Source organism: Leptinotarsa decemlineata, unplaced genomic scaffold, assembly GCF_025532065.1.
Source record: "Leptinotarsa decemlineata unplaced genomic scaffold, Ldec_3_MD MMD2_tig00000251_RagTag_RagTag, whole genome shotgun sequence".
Lineage (NCBI taxonomy): Eukaryota > Metazoa > Arthropoda > Insecta > Coleoptera > Chrysomelidae > Leptinotarsa > Leptinotarsa decemlineata.
Genome location: NW_027412547.1, coordinates 7,589,017 through 7,611,230, shown reverse-complemented (window position 1 = coordinate 7,611,230; position 22,214 = coordinate 7,589,017). Strand labels below are relative to the sequence as shown.

General features: G+C 33.7%; 1 protein-coding gene across 2 annotated transcripts; it reads right to left on the bottom strand.

The window, feature by feature from the left end:
* Positions 1 to 1,440: 1,440 nt before the first annotated feature.
* LOC111513451 (dynein axonemal intermediate chain 4) lies at positions 1,441 to 20,580 on the bottom strand. Of its 2 annotated transcripts, none has more exons than XM_074173622.1 (5): positions 19,983 to 20,580; positions 17,464 to 17,970; positions 11,537 to 11,946; positions 5,272 to 5,611; positions 1,441 to 2,018 (listed from the first exon to the last, which is right to left on the bottom strand). In XM_074173622.1, the coding sequence occupies exons 1-5, from the start codon at positions 20,551 to 20,553 to the stop codon at positions 1,621 to 1,623; spliced, it is 2,226 nt and encodes a 741-aa protein (XP_074029723.1). In that variant the 5' UTR covers positions 20,554 to 20,580; the 3' UTR covers positions 1,441 to 1,620. The 2 variants fall into 2 exon arrangements, with proteins under 2 accessions (XP_074029723.1, XP_023025428.1); XM_023169660.2 differs by having other exon boundaries at positions 5,272 to 5,593.
* Between the last annotated feature and the right edge of the window lie 1,634 nt (positions 20,581 to 22,214).

The following is a 22,214-nucleotide window of genomic DNA, read 5'->3' as shown; positions in this document are numbered from 1 at the left end:
CTAATTTGTTGAAAATTTTCGGTCCGAGATGAAGATGGCTTTTCTGGTAGAGGGCTGTTCGATGTGATCGAAGTACTAGCAAATTTCCAGAGCGAGTTGGATAATCATGAGTTTGCTTGTTCGATAAAAAACTTGATTTGTGATTATAAACAAAAATACATAATAAATAAATATATATCCCAACAACCGTAAGAAGTTTCAGGTTTTTGGAATGGAATTCAAATTAAAAAATATACCTTCTCTATGTTATTGGCTTTTGCTTCCAATCAGGCGCATTAGGCCATATTTTAAAAATATGTTTATTCAAAGTAAGTTCATTCTCCGTCATATTTGGGTCAAGATTCCCCACCTCGAATTTTATGCGCAGCCAACCTACAGCGCAACTGACTGAATCTGATGGGTTTACCAAGCGAACCAAATAGAGGCATGTATTTTTCAATGCTGAACAACTTTTTTTAAATAAGATTTTACGAGATTTTTCAAAATAAGAGTACTTTACCCCTGTCTCAAAACAAATATTTGAAGGCTCCTCGTATATTAAACGTGTTTTACTGTATTTTGTTGATGCATGTTTAGTTTTAGTGGATGCACAAACTTTTATCAAGAATAATTTTTTGGCGAAAAACCCTTAATAAATAAGTTTCCCATATGGTGCATACTTTGGGGATGACACTGAATATATATTTTAATATTAATATAAGTTACAAAAAGGATTTGAAGCTTTATAACTCCTATTATTTCGACAGCTGGTCGTGCTGTCATCATAAAGGTTCTATTCAAAAACATTATTAAAATACTGAAAATGAAGGAAAATTAGTTGCATCATTCAAATATATATATATATATAGGGTTCCACAGGGATCAATACTGGGAACTTTATTATTTTTTATTTATATCAGTTCTATTTTATTGTTGAATTTAAAAGGTTCAATTGAGCTATTTGCAGACGACACTACCATTACAACCCATTACTTATTATAAACGAAAAATACAAAAGTTTGAAATTCACTGAAAATCGTTTCATTCATAATTATATCACAAGACTATTTCAGGGATCACATCCAAACATACCATAAGCGGAAATTGGGAAACGTTGCATCTCGCGTAATAGTGTAATAATTCATAATAAGCTGCCAGTCAAGTTTAAAAATATAAAATTTGTTTTGATATTCAAAGTTCTTTTGAAAAAATATTTAATTAATGAATAGTATTTACACATTTGACAATTCATCTTTGATCCATGTATATTTTATAGACATTACTGAGTTTGAATTTCCCTATCATAAAGAGTTCCTTGGGAAAGTTGAAATGAAGTTCTGTCAACTAGTTATTCAAATTATTGTTTTAGGAGGCAGACGTATTAAAAACTTTTCCAAAGCTGCTTTATCAAATTTTGATGCAACTCCTACTTCAACATAACAGAAAATAAAAAATATGACATATATTTAATAGCAAATTTATTTCACAGACTACCAAACAAACAATAAACATAAATATCCATGTAAAATGTATAAAATTATGAAGTAGCTATTCACTTCAAAAATTATTACAATGTACCCGTAATGAAGTTTTTTCAAGTTTAATTGAAAATAATCAATAAAGCAATCCCTGCAATGATGACTATTCTGGATCTTCCACAGAACCTAGCCTTTGAAGTTTTTTCACTTTTTCAGATAATGTTGGATTCGTTATTAATGCTCGGGATAAAGATTCAAACAAGAGATTATCTTGAAAAAAGGGAGGGAACGGCATATCTTCCAATGAAAAAACATGAACATTTCCATCCACATCTCCCACGATCAGGCAAGTTCCGCTTGTAGTAAACTGCACCACACTATTTCGTGACCCTGTTGGCGAGACAGTTATCGACTGAGGACTGTAAACTTTCCGTTGAATATCCCATATTTCGATGAACTGTCCTCGGATTGTTACTAGATTTGTCGAATGAGTTGGACTCCAATCCAGTCCTTGTACGCTTTGCATTGATACAAAGAACTCGAGAATAGGTTCTGAAATACCTGAAAAAATTAAATAACACAAATGAGTTTTGCATTGTATAAAAATGAAAAGTTTTGGTATTTCATTCACAATTATAATTTTGGAAAGATAGGACATGAAAATTTGTTCACAATTTTTGAATATCTGCAAGTTATGGAAAGATGAAGTGAGTCATATATACATATACATAAATATATATATATATATATATATATATATATATATATATATATATATATATATATATATATATACATGTATATAGAAACATACACATACATATTAGGACCACTGACATATGAATACCTCATCAATCTTCTAGAAAGCTTGGGTGACAAGTGAATTTCTTATTTTGAACTTGTTCTTTTATATGAAGGTATTTACGCTCACTAGGCAATGTGTTATATTTTTTATAAGAAACTCCGTTTGTTTGGATGTGTTTTGATTGTGCATCCTGTGAATCCTGGAGCCACAATTATATTTATTTTCATTTTTATGTACAAACAATATTGCTTCTAGAATATAAATGAAAGGTAATGCAAGTATGACTCATTTTATGAAGATTGGTTTAGCATGGATTTTGAAATCAACTTTTTCTAAATCTCTCATCTTTTTTGGAGAATGAATACTTCACTTGCATGCGAGGAAGCATCCCATATCAGTAATCCATAGTTTAAGTGGCAGTGAGCCATACCAAAATATGCAATTCTCAGCACATCATTCGAAACTACACTCCTTAGGCTGAACACATAGTGAGTTGGCGAGCACAGCGGCGAGGAGAACAGAGAGGAAAGCGGCAAAAACAAACATTTATATCCAATCGAGTACAACATAGTGGTGCGAGCTAGAGCCAGAAAGCAGTGAGGTTATAATAGAGGAGAGTGGCGCGTTCAAGCAAGTTTGCTTTCTTCGCTTTCCGCGTTTATAAAATAACGTTCTCAATAATGGACACCGAAGCACTTATAAGTTGTTTTCATTAAAACTCCTTTATGGGATCCTTCCTTCAATCTGGGCCTCTTCCCAGAGTTTTTAAAAATTTCCATTGTGGTCCCAATTCATAAAGGTGGGAACAGTAGCGACCCATCGAACTTTAGGCCTATAACTCTAATTCCCACCCTGGCCAAAATAATCGAGAAATTGGTGCAGGAAAGGTTGCTAAGGTTTTTATGCCGAAACAACATACTAAGCGAGGATCAATTCGGATTTCAAAAACGCAAGAATACGAATGATGCCATATTGGCGCTAATGACCAAAGTCTACAAACGAATTAATGAAGGGCAATCAACCGCGGCAGTATTTTGCGACCTAATCAAGGCCTTTGATTGCGTAAATCACCAAATTCTGTTAGACAAACTTGATTATTATGGTTTCAGAGGAATTAGCCTGCAGTGGTTTAGATCTTACCTGGAGAATCGTAGCCAGTTGGTAAAAACTGACCACTATTCACGTATTGGAGCTACTAGATGTGTTGTGCCTCAGGGTTCGGTACTGGGACCTATTCTATTTTTGTTATATGTCAACGATATCTCCCATTTGAATATATCTGGGAGGTTCACGTTATTTGCAGATGATACCACTATACTTTGGCACAGTAGTGATGAAACATCTTTACACAATGTCATACAACGTGATCTCGAAACAATAAGAACGTGGTTTGACAATAATCTCCTTGTACTCAACATCTCCAAAACTAACTTGTTAACCGTCAAATGTGAATTGGACACAATAATTCTTGATTCAACAAATATTGACAATTCCCCCTGCACAAAATTCTTGGGTCTTCATATTGACAGTAACCTGAGATTCGATGAACATGTTAAAAAACTGTCTAAAAAACTATCCTCTGGGTGCTATGCCATTAGAGTCATCAATAATGAGGTAGGATTTGCAGCAGCAAAATCTGCCTACCATGCATTAATTGAATCGCATATAGGTTATGCAATTGCCTTTTGGGGTGCATGCAATAAAAATTTATTACAGATGATCCTAGTTGTACAAAAAAGAGCTATTAGAGCCCCCTTCAAGATTAAGAGTCGCAAATCGTGCAAAGAATACTTTAAAAATCACCAAATCCTCACTGTGATCTCTATTTTTATATTGGAAACATCTTGTTTGATTCATAAGCACCGTGATCTATGTAAAGGAGCGTCATCGTCTTACAATACTCGATCTTCCCAAAACTCGACTCTTATGTTGCCTATACCCAAAAGTCGCCTCGTAAAGGACTCTTTTATATATAACGGCTTGAAAATATACAACTACCTTCCAGCAAGAATTAGGGAAATCAAGAATTATAATAGATTCAGAGGTAGTGTGAAGGTTTTACTCTTTGATCATCCCTTCTATAGCTTGGATGAATTTTTTATAGCCAAATTATCTGAATGAACTCATTATCCATATCTGTCATTGCTGAGGCTCAATTATGTGAATATGTATGTATGGATGGGTGTATATATATATATATATATATATATATATATATATATATATATATATATATATATATATATATATATATATATATGTACCATTATTTACTCTAATTTGATCAGATCCTGTGTTTAAGTGTAATTTTAACTATATTTTAACATACATCCATGTACGACAACTGACTTTGTCAACAAGAATTGTATTTTTTCGACAATAAAGCATATTCTGATTCTGGATCAAAGAGATGCTCAGCATCACAATAGATTCATTTTGGATAAACTATGGGATGCAGTGGCCGATGAAATGAAATCAACAAGTAGGTATTTTTATATTTTATTCCAATACTGTTTGGAACCTTTGGTGTAGTAATGAATATTACTGGAGTTCTTTCCCAACACCAAATCGTCATTTTTCGTGTTTCGATCACCAAGTGATCATCTTCAAGAGGAAGATTAAACATGTGAATGCGACCCTCTTATTACCGCAACTCTCGATCATCGCTTTCCTCTCCGCTCTGCTTGCCGTCCCACTATGTGCTTATCCTTAGTCCTATCAATGCATATAGACACCTTGAGAGCTTTTTACATAACGATGTCATATGCCCATTCCAATTTAATTTGCTGCCAAGATCTATTTGCGAGAGTTATTTCCTGAGTTTTATTTGTGTTTAAGCATAGAAAAATAGCGCTATGTTTTCATTAAAAGCTTTATGGTATGTCTGAAATTGGGAATTTGGTACTTTTTTTGATAAGCTTCAAAATTTGCAGATATCAATCAAATTTAGAATATTTTGTAATAATTTGCATTTATGCTTCTGTTGAACAGAATGAATGAATGAATTACCTTCTCCCCATATTCTTGTATGCCAATCATCACCACAGGTGGCAAAAATTTTTTTGCAGAAAGGTGAAAACTTCATTTGGTGCACAGGACCGTCGTGAGCAAGAAACATATCCAGATGTCGATTGAGATAATTCAAAGAACATTTATGGATGGTTCCTTCATCAGTTCCGACAAAATAAATGCTCCTACTAGTGGGATGAGGTACTGCAAACATCGCGGCGGCATATCGGGAAACAGGAATGGCAGAACTTGAACATTTTTTCAACCTCTCGTAGCCTTTTAGTTTTCCATCAGCTTTTGCTACTCTCATTATCTGAATTGTCTGAAATAAAAAGAAACACTGTTTTCCAGAAAATTATTTATCGTAAAATTTGCAAATTATTTAAAAGTATTCTACCTAGAAAACTATTCATGATTTATTCTGAATAGTAAACTTGATTATACTAGTTGGACCATTTATGCAACCCAATTATGGAACTGCAAAGCACTACAGGAAAATCTTTAAGGTGATCTGAGAGGAAAGCTTAAGCAAAAATGATTATTGGTGTTGAATTTGAATTGTTAGATATTATATTTACGTTGAAGCTTTCCAATTGATGTCATTATTTTTTTAAACAATGAAAATAATATATTATATGAAAACAAAATGTTTTCTGAAAGAATATCCTGAAATCATCAGAACTAAATCAAACAAAAGAAACGTAAGTGTTGAGTACAAGTATTAGTTTACCACTTTATCCCAGTGATCAAATAAAAAGAAACTAGAAATGCAACATCACTACATAATATAAAACAAAGTCGCTTCCCGCTGTCTGTTTCAATGTATGCTTAGATCTTTGAAACTACGCAACAGATTTTGATACGGGTTTTTTCAATAGAGTGATTCAAGAGGAAGGTTTATATGTATATAACATGCATAATATAGTAGAGAAACACTGATAATTTCAGAGGTTTCTAATGTGATGTCATAAATAAATACATTATTGCGCTTACATTGCAAACGCTGGCTGAACCCTACAATATTGATAAAAAATGTACTACAATATTGTACATCTCAAAAAGGACTACCAAAAAGTCCGCGATGATATATGTCTATCTCTTAGAAAACCCACAATAACCATTTTTTATTTTCGAGAAATACAGCATTAATTCTTATCCAATTAAGTACCGTAATAAATTGTGCATTTAATATAAATCAATATGGCCATTTACAGCATGATTTAAACGAATATTTTCGAAGATATTACAGATTTAAAATGCAGGGACATATCGGTTGCGGCTGTACCGGCCGGGGGGCCGGTGGCTATAAATAGCCATTGCACGCGTTTATATGTATATTTAGTATCAACTTGCTATCGTGTGGAGCCGGGGCGGCACGCTAGTCTATCATAATATAATAAAAAGCTAATGAAATAGTCTCTGAAGTAAAAATCAAAGAAAAAAACTGTAGAAGATTTTGCCAAGTTCCTCACTTTTTAATAGTGGTGTATCAACATAATGGGGAATGTTCCTCCTGACGAAAATAAAGTAGTTTTCGAAAAAGAACTCTAAAACAACGCATTTTAAACTAATCATTTCAACCTTTTTCTTTAAAAAATTATTTAAATACTTGATTCGTTTCTATTGCACCATTTGGCAACATCGGTTATAGCTAATAAAGGACAATGAATCTGTTACCTGTATGAGACAAACAAAGATGACATATTTCAGAGGGGTGCTGTTCTGTTTACTTATGTTCCGAGTCATTCTGTAACATATGACAATTTCTACACCTAACCTAACTTCCTCTATATAAATAAATAACAAAACAACTATTGTTTATGTGGCTTGTGGAGGTGGTATTGAACTATAATTTATATTTTGCCTTAATTGTTAATATATAAAGATAATTTTCCTTTTTCAAAGTAGAATATCTAGGTACGTATAAATTATTTCAACTTGACATAGGCGCTGTTGCCAATATGTGAATTAGAAACAAATCCCTTTAAAAATTAAAACCCAACATTTGCAACATCAATTTGAATACTTTTTCGAAGTGAATTTGAAAAAACTCAACTTTATTTTGTTCAAACTTGCAATTGCTGTAATAACCCAAATTGAGGAGCATTCCCCATTGTAGACATTGTTTCTCTTATTCAGAATTTAACATGAGGAAGCAACAAAGATGAGTCATAATTATGACTGATAGTGTCCTAGACAATGCATGTACAAAAAATGTAAGTTTTGTGCTAAAGATAAACACAATTCACTGAGTAAGACATCAAAAAAAATCAAGCGTTTAATGACGAATGGAAATCTCGGTTTCTATAAAGCTAACGAGCTCGCACCAAAAATCGGTGGGGTTTTCAATAATAGAATAGAAGGTAACATAGAGGAAATTTCCAGATTTTCAATCTTATCAGTAGTACCTAGCGATTTTTCGAATTTTCAAGACACCTCCAGTCCCCAAAATAAAAGAAAACAGAGGCGCTGAGTTGCCGAAAGTCATATGGTTAAATTTAAACGATCTTATAGAGAAATTATAGGTTGAGTGTAAGAGCGTGGATTTTTTTGTTGCAAAACAACCAAATATGTTCCAACAAAAAAAATAAGTATTGAATCATAAACAGGGTTTTGAAAAAGAATCGTCTGAAAAACTTCTCCGTCTCAACATCCTCTCCAACTATGAAAATTGAATTTATATACAGATCCATTTTGTATAGAAGTCTTTCACAATCATTCAATACCAATACACCTCATAAAACGAGTTCCATTCTCTCAAAGCCTATTTCTGTTGTTTCAACTGAAATTTATTCAGATAAGCACATAATGAACCACAATATTTTGTACAAAAGAGAAATTGTATCTCAAATACGGTGGTAAAATATAAGTTTGCCGTCAAATATAACATCTAAATCACGCATTTCACCCACTTTTTCGATAGAAATGTTATAAAAAGTATGTTGATGTGAACACTTAATTTGTTGTTGAGAAAGGTATTTGATAACTTGTTCTCGATCTCACTTATTGCCAATTTGGATATCCAATATTTTCAATAAATTGTGGACAATGAAAAGTAGTTTCATTTCTAGTCCTGATGGTGTACCTTCATTCTTTTTCAAAAAATGTGTGTACTGGACCTTTTCAACTTATCACTAGCAACCGTTGAATTTTGGAAAAATAGCTGATTCTAACCTATCCATGAATCAAGAATTATATAGTCGTCTTAGTATTCCTTTGGTGATCCCAAAAATATTTGATTGTCTCATTACAAAGCAACCTTAGTTCAAACCATGTTCGAACTAATCAACCAACATGGATTCTCTAAAAGCCTACAGTGACCAATCTATTGAACTATCAGAAGGATACATTGGATGCTTTTGAGTGTCAAGTTCATTCAATTTACAGCGATTTCTCAATGGCATTTGATAGGAGTTATCATAGAATCTTACTTGATAAACTAGCTCTCGCATTGGTGGGCAGTATTTCATCTTGGATAAAGAACTTCTTATTGGGTAGAATTCAGTGGGTAAGGATCAGCAATTATATAGAAAAAAACCATAAATTTTCTATCCAATGTTTCCCAAGACAGTCACTGCGGACCTTTACTATTAAATTTTTTTAACAATGACCTAGTTACCCACATCGCTGATACAAAAGGATACTTTTTGCAGATGAATTCTAGTTATATCATCAGATTGAATCCTATGAAGATTGTATGACACTTCAAATCTGATTTAAACCAATTAACTAATTGGTGTAGAATAAATAGTTTGGATTTAATTTTTTATAAAAGTGTAATTTGTTTTAATTGTTACCTTTAAATATTGTATAAACTCTCTGCCTTTGAACCACATTTAGGAAGTGAGAGATCTTGGTATTATACTTGATGGAAAACTGACATTCAAAACACTTCTTAATTATCTATTTACTAGAAGTTGTTTTAACCATACAGTCAACAACCACCATTCTCTCTACCTCTTTAGGGACTAACTATGTCAGCCCTCAGACTTATATTAAGTACGTTCACACTGCAGTATTTATTACATAGCTTTTGTTCAAGATCACAGCAATAATTTCAAGTCCAACCTGTAAGGAGCCTAACTAACTCTTTGAGCTCTATGCACCATAGATGGAGATGTCTTTGAATACTTAGGAAAGAAAACTCTGACCCTATAATTTTTAAGAGAAGATTCAGGTGTAGGAGCAGTAGGAGTAAAGAAATATTTGGTTCTGATACTTCATGTGAGGAGAAAACGTTCTTACTTTTGAAACCTTGTTTCCCTATAGATTTCTGCTCATGACAGTTTTCAGTATCTGGATTGTGTCGTCTTCCGCACAAAAAAAAACAATTTGTGCTTGCTTCTAAATTCAATTTTGGTGAACGACTTTGAGAGTTTTACCGATACTTTGACTGCTTTGAAGACTAAGCGAATCTTGATTGACTTCCCTTATTTATAGAACTGATTGCGACTTCATTTGAAGTACATTTGTATTTTGTGGAATCACATATTCAAAATGAGCGGTTGACATCTCATAATTCCAATGCCTTTTCACAAGCTTGCTCAAACTTCAATGAATGGTCCTTTGTCAATAATTTTTGCACAACTGGTTCATATCTGTGACCACACACAAAACGACTTCTTGGTCTAGAAAGCTACCGTTCTCACAAGATGCTGACACGGTTTACAGATACCTATATTCAGATATTGACTCATCTGGTTTTTATTTTCGATCATTGAACTTGTACCTTTCAGCAGTTATTGATACTTGAGGAGTGAAATTTTCAACACATCAACCAAAGCTTTCGACATAGTATATTAACGTTATGAATAGGGGCCCTTTTCTTAGCTTCTGTGTTGTTTAATTTGAAAAGCTGTTTCATACGCTCCTTGTACAATTCAAAATCGTCTCCATTGGCATTAAAATGCTCTATCGAACCAACAAATGGTATTTTCTGTAACTTTCAACAGACAAATACCTTTTTCACAACCTGACTTTATGGCAGATACCTGACTAGTCGCCAAACTATTTTATATACAATTTCAAAACACTTATTGGTTCCAATAATAGTTATCTGTATACTAGAAGTAGTCTTATTCATTACAAAAAGTCATAATCATTACTCCTAGGCCATGTATCTAGGATCAGTTAGCCCTTTTTTTATACAATGAGAATTTTGTATTGTTCACATTTGACAACTTTGGAAAATAGTCGAATCCAAACATTTTTATTTATTTTAATGATTTCCTTCCTTTCATTACATTTATTTCAATACATTTTTATATTTTACATTTTCCTTTGTCAATGAGAATGTGATTTAACAAAAAAATCTTTTGATTGATTGACTGAAGATAATGAAATAGCAGAGCACATACTCTGTGCCTGCTCCGCCACAAACCGAATCAGGTGTTCAATGTTTGGTACAGTTCCACTCTTGCCAACTGAAAGATCTCTAAGCAAATGAACTAATACAATGATGATACCCCAATATAATGATGATAGAGAATAGGAATACTCCTACATTGCAAATAAAAAATTAGACACTACATAAACTTCCTTCATATTACTAAATATAAAAATTTTCATTGTAATTAACATATGTCATTGTGACCAATTATTCATTGGCAACATGTGATAATTTTCTTTTCTCAATTATAAAAATTTTCTTTTCCATAATTTAAAAAAATAGCTTATGATGAACCTATATAGCTTCGAAACATGTACTGATTGATGGTTTTACCATTCTAACATCTGAGGGTGATATTAAATTGTGGAGATGACTTTGAGTTTTTCTGCACCGTAAATATACAAAATTTCAGCTTAAAACATAGATATTTGAAAAAAAATTGTAATTAGATTGCAGATTTTTTGGAGATTGAAAATTCTTTCATCTTTACCTTAAGTTATGATCTGAAAAGCTAGGTGTGCTTGTCAAACTGAATTTGTGTCATACAAAGAACGTTTTGGGACATTTTAATTCAATTAAATGATATAGATATAGAAATAAAATACTTCCACTTACTTAAAGTATTGATATTAATACGATCAAGGTTTCGGTTTTTACACCATTCTCAAGTATTTCGGTGTAAAAACCGAAACCTTGGTCGTATTAATATCAATACATTAAGTAAGTGGAAATTAGACAAAGTATTTTATATCTATATCATTTAATTGAAGATGAATTTCCACAAAATATATATGTCACACATTTTAATTCCTTAATTACCGCAAAGCAGTTTTTTAGATTGTTCTACCACTACTAGCCATGACTGATTTTATATACCTCTAGCTTTGGCTGCACTGAGAACACACAAATCCTACCATCATCAAAAGTAGCTTCAACAAGTTCTTCATCTTTTTTCTCATTACGTCCAACTTGCCAAGAAATATTCCATACCGGTTCAAATGTCGCCATATTTTCACCGACTATCTCTTTGTCTCTGCTCGAGACATTCAAAACTTTCACAGACCCATTGTCGAAACCAACACCCAGTAAAACTGGATTAGATTTGGAAAATTGCAGGGAGGTAACAGGTACGTCGAATGTGTATCGACGTTCTGGTTGAACGGGGTTCTTAATATTCCATATCAACACCAAACCAGTTAATTTATCGGTATAGTAAAATTTTCCATATCCAACTGCTAAAACATCTCTGTTTGCCGGATTCCAATCAATCGAATTCACACATAGACCTGAGATATAAAAGTACGTCAGAGCTTTTACAAGCTTATTCAATACATGTGATTGATGTGGGTGAATCAAAGCATATACTTTTTAAAATATCAAAGAAAGAACGAATGATAATCAAGGAACAAATTGACGAATTCCTAAATTATAATACAATAAAACCGTGCCATTTCCCATTGGCAAGACCAGTTGTTCTAGTAAAATAAAGAATGGATCAATATGATTTTGCCTATATTATCGAGGTGATGAAAAAAATAAAGATACCCAATCTCAAACATAGATGCCAAATTAACATATTCAGTAGGTGCAAATTATTTTTCTACTCTAGACATGTTTAGTGATCATTGGCAAGTAAACATAGAAAAGGCTATACAATATACAGCTTTCACAGTACAAGGATTCAGGAGCTTGGAATACAATTTTTGCCTATTAGACTCTCCAAAGCCCCCACCATGAGGGTGAAAATAAGCTGTAGCACCTTGTTGCATACATCGGGGTCAGTTTGCAGAAATGCTAGAAAAATTACACCACAGCAATTGGAAGAATTGGCCATTTTGTGGGTCCTAAGTTACCTATGACATTTAATTTATGAAAGACCTGTGAGAATCTGGACAGAACATCATGCACTTTGTTAGATAAGATCCCATAAGGGTCCCACTGGAAAGCTAGCCCAATGATTCACGAAACTTGCAGAATCTAATTATCAGATTATGCACAAAGGGGGCAAGTCAAATGCAAGTCTTTTGAGAAATCCTTAACTAGATGAGATTGATGATAACCCAATATACGTAATGTATTAAAAAAACACTTAAATGAAAGATTTTCACTTGAAAGTCTACAAAACCGCGACTGGCATTTTGCTATACGATAGGATTTTCAGGCGTCACAATACTGACCTTTCCATTGCAAGTAGACGATCTGGCAATCAAATGAGGGAGGACATTCAGAAGCTACGATACCTTCAGAAATAGTAAGAAGTGCTAAACATTTTCGTTTGATTGAGTAAATCTATTTCCTGAAGGATTGGAACACCTCTTAGTGATTCCAAAACATCTTATTGGAGGGATTCCATTTTCGCATCACTGATAGAGCATCAAAGAATAACAAAAACTGTCTGGATTATCACCTTGTTCCTCATTACTCCGACCAGTTTATTATTTTCCAACATGTGTGTGTTGGGCACGTGCTCTATATGTGTTGTGTGTGGTTTGCATAAACACTTGGGAATGTAAGAATCTTGTTTTCTCGAAAAAAGTTCCTATAAGAATGCTCCACATTGAGACTGAAAATCAGTCTGATTTTTCTTTTTTTGATAATGAATATTTTACGGGCAGTATGAGTATCACCCCATAATATTATATTGCAAGAAATATGATAGAGCATAATATACGTTTAGTAGTTGGCTATAGAAAAAACAAATCTACTAGCTGAACAATTCTGAAGAATTTGCGTCCCACTCCAGTCTATTTTCTAGGAAAGGCACCACCGACAATTCCCACATTAGAATCCACAATGCCGGAAATTACTTTTCGACAAAGTCTAGCGATGCGAATTTTGAAACGGCTCAATATCAACAAGGAGTCTGGCCTTGATGGAGTACTGGTCATCGTATTCAAAGAGTGCGCCAATGAATTCACACTAGTATTTTGCAGACTTTTCAACCTATCTTACAAGAAAGGAGTTTGCCCTTTTTGTTTGAACTTTGCTCGCGTTCAGCCTTTTTCCAAAAAGGGCAAGAAAAATCTTCCAAACAACTATAGACCAGTCGCTTTGCTATCAGTGATATCAAAAATCACAAGAAAGCCGTAAACCATCAAATCCTTAACGATTTGGAAGGCTTCAATATCTTGAAGATGCCTTTCGGAAACAAAGATCAACTGACAACCTTGTAATAATAATAATATAAGTTTACTCTTGACATTTTATAATATATAATCATTTCTCGCCGATATTTGCAGTAACGCAATCGAGAAACATGGAGAGTCAAGAGCTGTTGCACTTAATAATTTTAAGGTCTTTGACCGTGTGTAGCACGAGGGTTTGCTGACCAAACTTCAATGCTATGGCTTGTCGGATCATTTTTTTGTATGGCTCTCCAGCTTCCTGAAAGAACGTTTATATGAAATTTAGTCTGAATTGAATGCTGGTGAAGTAGCCGCCGCAATTTTTTGCGATATTTCAAAGGCGTTTGATTGCGTTAATCATAAAAAATGTTATTAAAAAAACTTCATAAATATGGATGTAGAGGTGTAACACACTTGGTTCGAATCGTACCTTTCAGGTCGGAGTCAAATGGTGAGGACAACGGAACTCTCGGAGAACAGGGCCATTGAATCTGGTGTACCACAGGGTTCTGTGTTAGGCCCTATTCTGTTTCTGTTATATATGAATGACATATCTATGATTAACATATCTGGTAGATTCACTCTATTCGCGGATGATACTTCAATATTGTGGAAAGAAAAAACTCAATGGAGCTAATTAAAATAATATCATCCAACTTGAAGAAGGTGAAGAGCTGGTGCGATGCAAATTTACTCTCTCTAAATGCATCCAAAACGAATATATCATTCAAATGTTCGCTTGATGACATTTCAATAGACGCTAAGGTATTACAAAATAAATTAAACACAAAGTTTCTCGGTGTATTCATTGATAATAGGCTGAAATTTGATGAACACCTTAAACAACTGAAGAGTAAGATCTCCTCAGGATGTTATGCAGTTAGAGTGGTTTCAAATGAGTTGGGTTTCCATGTCGCAAAGACCGTTTACCATGCACTTGTTGAATCTCGACTACGTTATGGAATACCTTTTTGGGAAGCATGCAACTCATCCCTCCTCTCTTCTGTATTGATATTACAGAAGAGGGCACTAAGATGTCTCTGTAAAGTTAAACCCAGAGAATCGTGCAGGAATTTGTTCACTGCCAATAAAATGTTAACAGTCATCGCACTTTTTATCTTAGAGACAGTTTGCCTTATTTCAACTTTGCTTCTACTCCTTATGCTACTCGCAATAGCAATTATACCTTTAGACTTCCCATCCCAACTTCGAATTTAATCAAGGATTCCATATACTACAATGGTGGTAAATTGTTCAATCATTTACCATTAGAAATGAGATCTGCAAATTTAAGCAACGTTCATTTCAAAAAGGCGGTGAAGAACCTCCTTGTGGATAGACCCTATTATAGTTTGGAAGAGTATTTTAGCGAATCCTTTTAATAATATATTACTAATATTTTTACTACTATTGTACCATCACTTTATACATGGTGGTATTTTATCTACAGATTTTTAGAACTTTTTTTTATATTTACATTTATTCATTTTTGGAACTTTTTTATATTTACATTTATACTTTTTTAGTACTTTTTTTATATCAAAATTGTATTTCTTGGACTCTGTCAATAAGATGCAAATCTTCGGACAATAAAGTATATTTTGATTTGATTCCAGCAAGTGGCCGTCGAAGGATATCTCTGGAATACTTTTATCATCAACAATAGTGTTCCCCAGGGATCCACATTGTCTCCAACCACCTTTTTATTGTATATCAACGACTTACTGAAAAAACCAAGAATCCAATATATTGCTTTGCTGACGACAGCACACTTGTCATTCAATTTAGATTCAAGGACATCGGCTGCAGTTGCACATCTTCACTGGCAGCAGGAGGTTGTATATCTTAATGGAGATCTAGACGTGATTTCGAATTGGGGTGAAAGTAATCAGGTTCAATTCAATTTCACGAAAACCCAGGCATCGGTTTTCTCCAAAAAGATAAATATCTTCGAACCGGATATGATAATGTTAGGTCAGACAATTCCACTTCGATAAGTTTGTAGGGGGTTAAAATGGACACCAATATGTTTTGGCAAAGGCTGCTTCTCAAAAGCTTAGAAATTTTACCGAACCAGATAAATGTACACACCTCAGCCACTTTTGATGCTTCATAAAGCTCAGATCAGACCTTCTTTGGAGTATTATCCCGTTATTTTCGAATTCTTGGGATACTTATGCTCCGGTTGCTCTCGTCTGGTGACTGGGTCGTGAGTAAGTCTAGGAAAATGTCATGAAAAATCCGTTCTCTAATTCAGAATTCTTTTAGTTTCTTTTTTTGTTTTAATGGGCGCCACCCAGCTTGTTTTCTCTAAACTGGGAAATATAAAAAAAAAACACTTTCACGGACTTTCGGAGAAGGCGGGTTTATTGTCACAATAAATATTAAATTGTATATTAATAATTAATATATAAAAAATATCGGTACCCGGAGTAACGTTACCCTTGGCTTACACTTCAAAATTAACACTTATTTTCTTTCGAACGACCCCAAGGGTCACAATAATAGTACGTATATGTGGGAACTAAATATTTGTTAGGATTATCTTTTCTAATCCAGAGCTCGCCTTTTGCAAAATCAGGGAGGGAAGGTTAAATAATCCAGGAAGGGATATATGCTGGAATTCTAACGGTACACGAGGAAATTTCTCCTACGTCCTTGCACAATTTCCATATGAAATAAAAAATAGATTCGGTCTGACCTTAGGATCCAACTGATTGAAGTCCAAGGTGAAAATTATTCATTCATCATTTCCTATCCAACTGCACCAATGAATTATTGTGATTAATAGTAATCTCCGTGTTACCAATTTCTATGTAAAAACGACGTTATTGATATGATAAGGTATGGAGGCCTGACAGATCTTTTTCCCAGAACAGCCTCCAAAATTCCTTTACATATCAACAGGTACAGGAATGTGATTTCGCTTCTTTTGATAAACCAACGAAAAATTTTGTACCAGCTAATCTTCTCGACTCCTTCGTTCTAAATCTCTTTACCGTTCTGTTAGTCGGGACATGCGCAAATTTGAATTCCAATATTTAAATCAATTAAATCTTTGAATTAGCATACGGTATGCAACCTTCCTTACCCTAGTAAATATGTTTATTCCAAATATCTACCGCGTTACTTGTTGATTTAGTAAGGTCATTTCGATTCTCTCTGAGGGATCTATACCCAGGTTAACAAAATTATCCCAACGTTTCTGAAGTGTTCAAAAATTTTTCGTTACAGTATTGCTCTCATGTATGGAGCTCCGTCCCTAAGCATACCATGAAGCTGCTGGATTATATCCAGAAAAGAGCCATCCGCCTGAATGGAGACTAAAACATCACTTGCCACCTTGATAGCCTGGAACATCAAAGAAATGTTGGAGACTTCTCTCTTTTATAGATACTTTTAGAGAGGTATTCAAGTGACTTGGCACATTCAATTCCACCTAGAGTGGAATTGGAGAACGGCTTTTATGTGGAATAAACTCCCTGAGAATGTTTTCCCAAATGGATTCAATCTCCAGCGATTCAAATACAATGTGAATCACTACTTTCACACAGGCACCGCTCTTAGAGCGCCCGAAGTGCTTGTGTTCTGTCCTTGAAAAGAGAAAAAAGAGTGATAACCACTATTGAACTTTTATGTATATAATCAATGTGCTTATTACCTTACTGAAATATTTACCTTTTGTACTAGAATTGGCGAATGTCCACAGAAGGTTCAGTTTGTAATTATATTCAATCTTTTCTCGGAATTTATCAGGCACTGACAATCCTCGAAATATTTTCTGTTGTTCATTGTAACAATTGTTAGCCAACAACCTCTCTATCACACATACTGCCTCCAAAAATTTGGGATTTTTCATGAGTTTTAGCATTTGTTTTTCATCTGCTGACATCCTATAACTGTCTACTGAAGAACTGTCATCCAGCTTGTGATGCTCAAGATCACTATCTTGGGACGAATCACTTTCTTCACAACTGGCTTCTTGGGTTTCTTGGTAAGTATCATACATATCCCAGTTGGAAACAAAGGCCGAGTCTGGTACTGTTTTCAGCTTTTCTGAATAAGTGTTTCGTGTCTTCATTACAATCGGTACTGTTTGAACTTCTGCATTAAGTACTTTTCGATTTCTCCCTTTACCTTCTGTAAGGAACTGATACTGTTCATTATCTTCCTCCACTAGATCTCCTATAAATACCCCATCAAGTATAATAACATATATATTCAAAAATTACTCGGAAGTAAAATATTTTGTGTACCCCCATTTTCTTCTTTATTATTTGAGTTTTTTTTACTTGACCGGGGGGACATGCTTGCTAAAGGTCACATTTGCCAAGTACTACAAAAATATTCTCAAATAATAACAATAAATAATATTAAATAATTCAATAAATGGTATAGCAATTTCTGTCGATAAGTTTTCGATTATGATTTGAAAATTGAGATATTAGGAGAGCTTTTCACGTTCATGTTGAGCTTGTTGAAAAGTTTAGGTCCTAGAGGAAGGTACCTCTTAGTAAAGAACAATTCGATGGGAGGGTAAGATGTTGGCATCCCTTCGGCCCTAGTAAGGTAAGTAGGAATGAAACGAATTGTTATTTTGCTAATTTTGGAATTGTTAATAACTTTTTTACTTTGAAACAAAAAATTTTGTACTTTGAAATAAACCAACTCTAACTCTGCCACATACAGTAGTCAATTTCCATTTCTTCATCATCAATTAATTATGGCAGTTGCTTTCTTCCTTTCTTTCGAATGTTCTCACATTTTTTTGTATAAAGATGGAGAAGTAAAAAGCCAAAAATATTTGGTAAAATTGAAAATCACAAATAATTGAAGGGTCTTTTCTATAAATATCTTGTAACTATAGAATAGAAACATTTTTTTTAATAAAACAGTTTAACATGGAAACTTTTTTTTACTTACTTTATTTGATTTCATAGAAAGCTGTTTTTGTACTTTCACCTTTCATAAAGCCATGCTGATTTTATGAGAGAAGTTTATTTGTAGTGAAAAAGGACAATAATTGGTTTATAATGTTTAGTTCAAAAAGTGTAGAAATACACAAGAGGATACTTATCCCTCTGTATTTTTCATTTATATCGAAGACATCTGTTTTAAAAACCGAGAAAGAAGTGAAGATTTCAGTTCGTTGAGAAGACAGAGGATAGCATTCATTGTATATACATTTTTCAGAAGACTTTTAGGAGACGTAACCTTAACTATTTGTATTGAAATATTTTAGATTTTTCATCTTTTTAAGGTCATGTTTAGTGATTGGAGTGGATAAAATCACTTTCATTTTGTTTACTAAACTTGGTAAAAAGCCTTTAGAAATCATTGGTAACTTCAAAGGTTTCTTTTCTTCTTGCACCCCAAAACTAATCACTTTTTTTGGATGTTATGACTATAGCATGGACATAGTTTTTTGTTTATTCTGTGATATAATTATCTCAAGATCAAAAGTTTTGATATTGTTTTGCTTAAGCGTTTGCTTATAATGACTGATTCATACACCAAACTTTTACTTAAAGAAAATTGTCATTAGGAGCGTTTATATAACACCCTTCTTCTTTTGCTTTCAAGAAGGTTCTGAGGGTGAGTACTTTTTTAAGGATTCCCCTAATTTGCATGTCAATATTATTTTTAACATAAGCCTCGCTTTTGGCAGTCCTCAACCTGGTGCTTGGCATTTGAACAAATTTAATTCTACATATCATTTTGATTCTCAATACCAAGAAGTCTTGAAATTTGGAATATTCTCGTCAGACACTAGCAAGTTAAAATGTCCAGAAGATAATTGAGCAAGAATTAAAGAAGTATAAATACAAAATCAAACAAACTGGCATCCACTTAAGATATAAATAAGAATTAATTAAAATAATTCAAAAGTCGAAAGAATGAATTTGAATGAATTATATCACCTTACATTTAATTTTCACTCCATTTCCACCTCCTTAGAAGTTCTGAAAAACTCGGAGGTGAAGGTAATTTTTTTCAACATTTTGTTCTATAAACAATATATATGGGTGTCAAAAACTTCAGTAATGACAGTCAAGGATTTAGGATTTTTGAGTCTACTGGAATTTGCCGACAAATTTTCCTATGACCAAAAATATTGACTGCATGATAAAAAGGTTACATTTATGATCCTGATAAAATTTACCACCAAAACTAAACGATACAGGAATAAAACTAACCTTCTTCTGTATCTTTAAGAGAGGTACAACTAGGCAAATCCAATAGAAAGAATGTATTTGTTTCTCTCAAAATCAGACTGATGTGTGTCGGTAGCTTCTTCATGTCGGTTATAATTTCTTCTTCACTCAAACCAGTTGCATCTGAAGAAACTAAAGACTGATCATCCTCTATGTTTTCTAGAAGGAATACGTCAAAGTAGTTGGCTCCATAAGTTATACTTCCTTTATATTGAGTTGAATTGGTGGTGTAATGTTGTTCAAGTTCTTGTTTGAACCGAACTGTAGATTGAGATTTAAATAAATTCAGTGATGTGTTTCTAGAAGTCTTTCCATCTGATCGTTCAGTTCTGTCCACACTAATGTCATACACACTTATTTGTCGTTCCCTTCCGCCAGTGAAAATTTCCGGATTGAGTCTTTTCGGTGTAACATCGATTCCATCATGAAAAATACTTACATTGGGCAGTGTCTTACGCTTAGTTGTTACCAAAATTGGCTTTCCTTTTGCACCTGGTGAAACAAGTGATTTTCTTCTTAGTTGAAATTTTTGGGAAAGCTGTTGAGAAGCCATGACTGAAGTATGAACACATCAAAAAATTCTTACCTTCTAGATTGTAGTTGATGTAAATCTAAACTCTTTTCAAAAATGTGTTTTCATTTCTTTTGTTTTATGTTGAGCCTAGGTCACATTCACATAATTTCAAAAATACCATTATTTTCCATTATTCTGTAGCATATCATTAGGACCATGTCACAGATTGCATACAACCCCCACATTGTATGTAACAATGTAACCTGTGTCTGTTCTGTATCTAGAGCAAATGTAGGATAGCTGTAAGCTGTAAAACATTATTCTTTGACTGTAGTTAATACCTACATCTTTTTTTGTAGAAATTAAGTGTTAGGTTAGAATGGAAATTTGATATTTGAATGGCACCAGGCATCATATAGCACAGTACAGCTCGTCGCTTGTCAAAACAGAAAGAGACTTGAGAATTATATCTATCTATCTCTCTCTCTCAAGAATGCTCTAATGTGCGACCATAGTTCATATATTTTGTGAATTTAAAAATATGTATTCATACATGGCCGTAAAAATCAACCAGTAAAGGCGAGTTCATATTAGAACGATTGCGATAATATTTTTGCGGTTCCGCAAATTTGCCTCAATTGTCAAAATACCCTGTTCATGTTGAAGCGGGCAATATCTAGGGATTTCATTGTTGAATTTTAAATTTTATTACATGAACCTGACTGATGACATACGACTCATACGAATTACGACTTTTAAGACTAGACCCCATCATATCAGAATATAGGACTAACAATTTTCTCAAGTTTTGTTTAATAGAAGGGTGTCTTCAAACCACTTATCTTAACGTTACTGCCTGCAGGGGCGAGGGGTTCTTTTGCAAAATGAGTTTTTTTTAATGAGGGGCCAACCAAATTCAATAGTTTATTGAATAATGAGAGAGTGAGCCTAAAATAGATGAAATATTTCTCTGGATCACTAATTCTCATTTATTTCAGCCACAAGATTGTGATATTCTCCGTATTTTATTCTATTTTTGAAAATATTTTCCACTATAAAGACGGGGTTTTCTCAATAAGATTTTTACGGTAAAATTGATATAATTTGAACAACCTGACACATTCGTCCATTTTGGATTCAATTTCGATGTATGGGCTTAAAAAACGAGAATCAAAGCAATATAACCTCATTGTATGTTGACGTATAATATTTTGCGGAAATAGCAAAAAAGTTCAATTTTTTCAACTATTTTACGATAAACACGACGCTATTTTAAATCGCACTTTTTATGCGATGTTCGTTCCAACATGAACTAGCCTTAAGTCCACTCCCACTACTTTCATTCATAAATTCACAAAGTTCTCGGTGACCTCGAAACGAAGTGAGGAGCCAATTTCGTTCTTTTACCATAGGCGTGCACTCATATGAAAACGAAATTTAAGGTTATTATAGAATATTTTGTGGTAAATTACTCATAACCAACTACAAAAACTAAAAACAATAATAACAACAGCGACTAAACTAACTACCTAACTAACTAATCCGATGTCCGTGGTACCGTCAAATCCTTCGATACTACAGCACTGAACGCGTTGGATAGGAATCTCATGTTGAAGGTCCCCGGCATCTCGGCGGATCACGTGGTAAGAGAGCCTAGTGGTTGAATTATTCTACTGTAGCCGGAGTTTGTTCCACTTTTC

Coding starts and splice junctions, on each gene's coding strand:
- LOC111513451 (XM_074173622.1), bottom strand. CDS start 20,553: ATGGCTTCTCAACAGCTTTCCCAAAAATTTCAACTAAGAAGAAAATCA. Junction 11,947..17,463: donor CGCCAATTCTAGTACAAAAG/GTAAATATTTCA, acceptor TTTATATCTCAG/GTCTATGTGTGAATTCGATT. Junction 2,019..5,271: donor TACAAGAATATGGGGAGAAG/GTAATTCATTCA, acceptor TAATTTTTTCAG/GTATTTCAGAACCTATTCTC.